This window comes from Malus sylvestris, chromosome 10 (genome assembly GCF_916048215.2).
Source record: "Malus sylvestris chromosome 10, drMalSylv7.2, whole genome shotgun sequence".
Classification (NCBI taxonomy): Eukaryota; Viridiplantae; Streptophyta; class Magnoliopsida; order Rosales; family Rosaceae; genus Malus; species Malus sylvestris.
The window spans coordinates 36,951,518-36,956,375 of NC_062269.1; the positions used below are offsets into that span (position 1 = coordinate 36,951,518).

Below are 4,858 nucleotides of genomic sequence, written 5' to 3' on the forward strand. Positions count from 1 at the left end.
AGCTAGTATCTGCAAGTGTACGTGGAAAAAAAGAAGAAGATAATTTTGACTCTAAGCAAAATAGCTAGCTTTGACTAAACTTTTCGGCGTTTGGTTAATTCATAAGCATATCAGATGATCTTGTCCCTACATTTTCTTCTATGGGCAAGACGTCAATAAGTAGCAAAATATGTCGACATGTTATCGATGCAAATACCGACATTATCTGGACGCTAATACAAATTTGTATTGATAATTTATGCGTACTTTTATTGGATAAAATTATTCAAAATGTGCATCAAAAGGGGTACAAGTCATGAATCTCAACAGTGTTGCAAACAAAAAAAGAATCCAAAAAGGAGGTTTAATCTACGACATGAAAAAGGAATTTTCGTTTAGGTGCGTCGAATTTGCGTTAATAGACTTTAAGAAAGTTTTCCGATCTTTGTTACTTTTAGGTTTTACTTTTCTAGTTTGGTGGTGGCTATATAAACCTCAGTTTAGCTTTGATATTATTCTCATTGTGGTAGATTCCAATTCTTGAGGCTCTTCTCTCTTGGAACAAATTTGAGTTGTTGTTCTCATATTCTCACTGTTCGATCGGATCACCAAGTTGGTGATCTAATTGCATATATATATATATATATATATATATATATTTAAGTTTAACAGACTTAGTGCGATTTTCCCTTTGCCTTTATTGCAAGTTAGTGTCCGGGGTATTGTGGTCATAAGGAAATATATATAGGGCACTTGGCGGGGGTTGGAAAAGAAACAAGTCTGCCAGACCAAAAGAAACCCATCGAGTCAGAAAATAAAAGAATCATCCCACAAGTCATTTAAAAACCAGTCGAGAGGGTAAAGGGCCAAACCAAAGACAACATTGCCAAGGCAAGCTATAACCAGAAAACCCCAAAATTTCAGCCAAGAAAAGAAAGGAATTCTCTCCTTCTCCCTACACAAAAAATAACAGCTCTATATCTCCTATATCTCTCTCTCCTCTCTCCTCCCTTCCCAATTCTTCATTCTCTCTCTCTCTCACACACATATTTCTCTCTCGAGATGGCAGCATTTTTCAGCAGAATTTCCATTTTCAAGATTTTTCTTGTATTTACTCTATGTTTCTCAGGTACCCTTTTTATTTTTCTTCATATTTTTCTTGTTTTTGTGTGTTTATTTTTTCAAGTTGTTCATGTTTGATCACAAATTCTAATGATTTTTTTTTCCTCACAGATATTGGTTTTCTACAAGGAGCTACATCACTTGGCATCAACTATGGCCAACTTGGCGACAATTTACTTCCGCCAGAGAAAGTCCTGGACCTCTTGAGCTCCCTCAAGATCACGAAAGCGCGAATCTACGACACGAATCCTCAAGTCCTCACGGCATTTGCCAATTCTGGTGTCGAGCTAATGGTGACGATCGAAAATGCAATGTTAGGCCAGTTGAAGAACCCTCAAACAGCCTTCCAATGGGTTAGCTCCCACATCAAGCCTTATTTCCCAGCCACCAAAATCACCAGCATTGCCGTAGGCAACGAGGTCTTCACAGATGATGACACAACAGTACTCTTATCCAATCTTGTCCCGGCCATGGTCAGCATCCAGACGGCACTAACTCAGCTAGGCCTTGATTCCTACATTAAAATCTCCACCCCTTGTTCTCTGGCGGTCCTCGAAGAATCCTACCCGCCTTCGGCCGGGAGTTTCAAACCCGAGGTGGCTCAGGTCATGACACAACTGTTACAGTTCTTGCAAAGCACAAAGGCACCTTTTTGGATCAATGCCTATCCATATTTTGCGTACAAAGGTGATCCAAACAGAGTCTCTTTGGACTATGTACTATTTAACGCCAACCAAGGGATGGTCGACCCTTTCACCAAGCTACACTATGACAACATGTTGTATGCACAAGTAGATGCAGCCATTTATGCCATGGCTAGGTTAGGGTTCAATGGTATTGAGGTCAAGGTTTCGGAAACCGGCTGGCCATCCAGAGGGGACACGAATGAAATCGGTGCAACGCTACAGAATGCTGCCACTTACAACAGGAATCTGTTGAGAAGGCAGCTCCAGAATGAAGGCACTCCTCTGAGGCCTAAAATGAGGCTGGAGGTCTATGTGTTTGCTTTGTTCAATGAGGATATGAAGCCCGGACCAACGTCAGAAAGGAACTACGGGCTATTTCAGCCGGATGGGACTATGGTTTACAATGTTGGATTGTCTGCCATATCAACTAGTAGAACACCAACTTCATCATCGTCATCATCAACAACATCAGCTTCCATTTCTGATGTCTTTTCCTCTGCTACAAAGGTAAAAAAACCACAGGCTCTTTCTCACTTTCCAAAGAATGATTATTTTTTTCCTTAACATATGATTCATCATGGTAGAGAAATGTGTAAAATATATAGGCCAAAAGGCAAAGGTGTAATAGAAATTTGTGTATACATAATACATATATCAATGCAATAAGAGTAATTTCTACATATAAGCACATTAAACATATATTGTGCATGTGATCTCTTTATTAAAGTACAGATACACATCCATAATGTATACATATTTTGAGCATGTATCGGTAACATGTGTGTACAATTTTTTTTTTTTTTTTTTTTGTGCCAGTCAGTTTGTCCTTTAGATGTCCACCGGACTAGTAAATTAAAGTGCTAAATTTGGTGATATGTGACCTGCTTCTTTTGTTTTATTCCTTTATATAATTTGTCTTCCTAATAATTAATGGAATTTATTTTGAAACAGGCAGCAACCATGGAATATCGTCAAAGCTGGGTGTGCTGGATTACCGTTTGCATGGTGACCTTCCATGTTTTTATGGGAAGACCATTTTAAGCAAATGGGGGAGCTTATGTAAATATCACATTTTGGGGTGAGAAAAAAAAAGGGATTAAACTCAAAAGCTCCTATTCTTCAAAAACAAGACTACTTCATCAGGCCATGACCTTTATCAACATTGAGTTGTCATGCAGCAGCTTAGTTAATTAGTATTCTGTTAGAGAAGACACAAAGCCGTTATTTCACTTTAGTAACTGTGACAAAGTCCTCAAGCTCATCATATTGTAAAAACCATTATTCCTCAATTTAATTTCAATGTCATTACTATTTTTACAAAAATATGTATGTACGTTATTCTGTGGTTGCTAGAGAAAAAAAATAGAATATATACAATGGCTTGTCGTTCAAGTAGTTTGGAGCATTTAGGGGTTTTGAACCCTAAAAACTAATACATTTACTCATGCACTTGAAGTCAGAAACCCTAAAACTTAAAACATTTGCTCATGTACCCGAGGTCCTCCGTTCGGGTCTATTCCTCTCTCAGTATTCCTTGTATTCAAAAAAGAAAGAGAAAAAGAATAATAACGAGAGCAATATGTCTCCTGATAGATTGCAAGGAAAAGCTCCTTCCTTTGGAACGTGGAATCCATAACTGTTGCTGCATATATCTATAAATATTCCTCAATTTGCTTTAATTTTCTCTATGACTATAATCTCTTTTTCTCCACCTCAAAAATCAAATGTGACACATAAAGTTCACGTAGAAAAATGGGATAATGAAATCTTAAAGTGTAAAAAAGGGAAAGGCCTCGTTTGGTTCTTTTTATTATCCTGAAGAAGCAGAGAATGGACGGCCAAAGCTATAGCTTTATTCCGCCATGGCCTATTAAAACCGTCAGCATTGGTCATTTCCTTGCCGATTCCTTTTCGCAAAGGAGCTTTTATTTAGCTTTTGCTTGTCTGTTATAAGAGCTGAGAGGGGGAGACAATGTAACCTCAGCCTTAGTTCAACCTGATGAGGATAGTTTCCTCTTGACATCAGCCAACATGCTGCACATGCACTCCAACAAATTCTCACACCTCCACTAAGATTTCCAGATTTTAATTTTTTAAATTAAATCATAAAGAAAAAGGCAATTTTGTTAAGTTTTTTCGTTTTTTGTTTTTTTACCCTTTTAACTGGAAATTAATTAATTCATTATCGAATAGTCTAGACTTCGGCAGAAAATTGTTGTGTCGCTCGGCGTTTTGTTGGCCTTTTTGGCTTAAGACAAATTAAACCAGCCTATATTTTATAAACAAATAAGTATATCCTTGTTTTTGTGACTAGACAGAAGAATTTGTAAGTGTTATATGTACTTTCAATCTACAACGAGTCAGTGAATATATATATATAGACACACACACGTCAAAGGTATATAGTACTACTATAAGTTCAATATATATATAAGGGTAAAAGACTGTTTACTACCCTAATGTTTCGTGATTTTCAACATTTAGTACATCAAGTTTTTTTCGTCTCAGAGTCATACCTAAAGTGTAAATGTTGGGACAGTCTCATACATCCGTTAGTCAAACTGTTAAGTTTTTCGTTAACTGTAACGTGGCGCACTGACTGGGCGCCACGTGTCATCCATGTTTTTTTTTTCTTTTTTCTTTCTTTTCTTTTCTTCCTCCTTCTTCTTCTTCTTCTTCCTCCGACTGCAACTTTCTTTCTTTTTTTTTCTTCTTCCTTCCTTCCTCCTTCTTTTCCCTTTCTTCCCCTTCTTCCTTCTTCTTCCTTCTCATTCTCCTTCTTCTTCCTCCGAAATCTGGGGAAGTTTGTTTTTTTTTTTCTTTCTTCTTCCTTCTTCTTCCTTCTCCTTCTTCTTCTTCTTCTTCTTCCTCCGAAATCTGGGGAAGTTTGGTTTTTTTTTTTTCTTTCTTTCTTCTTCTTCCTCCGACTGCAATTTTTTCTTCCTCCTTCTCCTTCTTCCTTCCCCTTCTTCCTCCTTCTTCTTCTTCTTCCTCAAAAAAAAAAAAAAAAAACACTTTCATCTTCCCCCAAATTCGGAGGAAGAAGAAGAAGAACGAAGAAGGGGAAGGAA

At 37.4% G+C, this 4,858-nt stretch overlaps 1 protein-coding gene across 1 annotated transcript; it reads left to right on the forward strand.

The window, feature by feature from the left end:
* The first annotated feature begins 516 nt into the window (after positions 1-516).
* On the forward strand, positions 517-3,185 carry LOC126584851 (glucan endo-1,3-beta-glucosidase 14-like). Its single transcript, XM_050249219.1, has 3 exons — positions 517-1,108; positions 1,213-2,294; positions 2,739-3,185. Exons 1-3 carry the CDS (start codon positions 1,042-1,044, stop codon positions 2,826-2,828), a joined length of 1,239 nt encoding a protein of 412 aa, XP_050105176.1. The 5' UTR covers positions 517-1,041; the 3' UTR covers positions 2,829-3,185.
* The last annotated feature ends 1,673 nt before the right edge of the window (positions 3,186-4,858 follow it).

Bases quoted from the DNA above. Each gene is read 5' to 3' on its own strand.
- LOC126584851 (XM_050249219.1), top strand. From the start codon at position 1,042: ATGGCAGCATTTTTCAGCAGAATTTCCATTTTCAAGATTTTTCTTGTA. The intron at 1,109-1,212 runs GTACCCTTTTTA...TTTTCCTCACAG, and splicing joins ATTTACTCTATGTTTCTCAG to ATATTGGTTTTCTACAAGGA. The intron at 2,295-2,738 runs GTAAAAAAACCA...ATTTTGAAACAG, and splicing joins TCTTTTCCTCTGCTACAAAG to GCAGCAACCATGGAATATCG.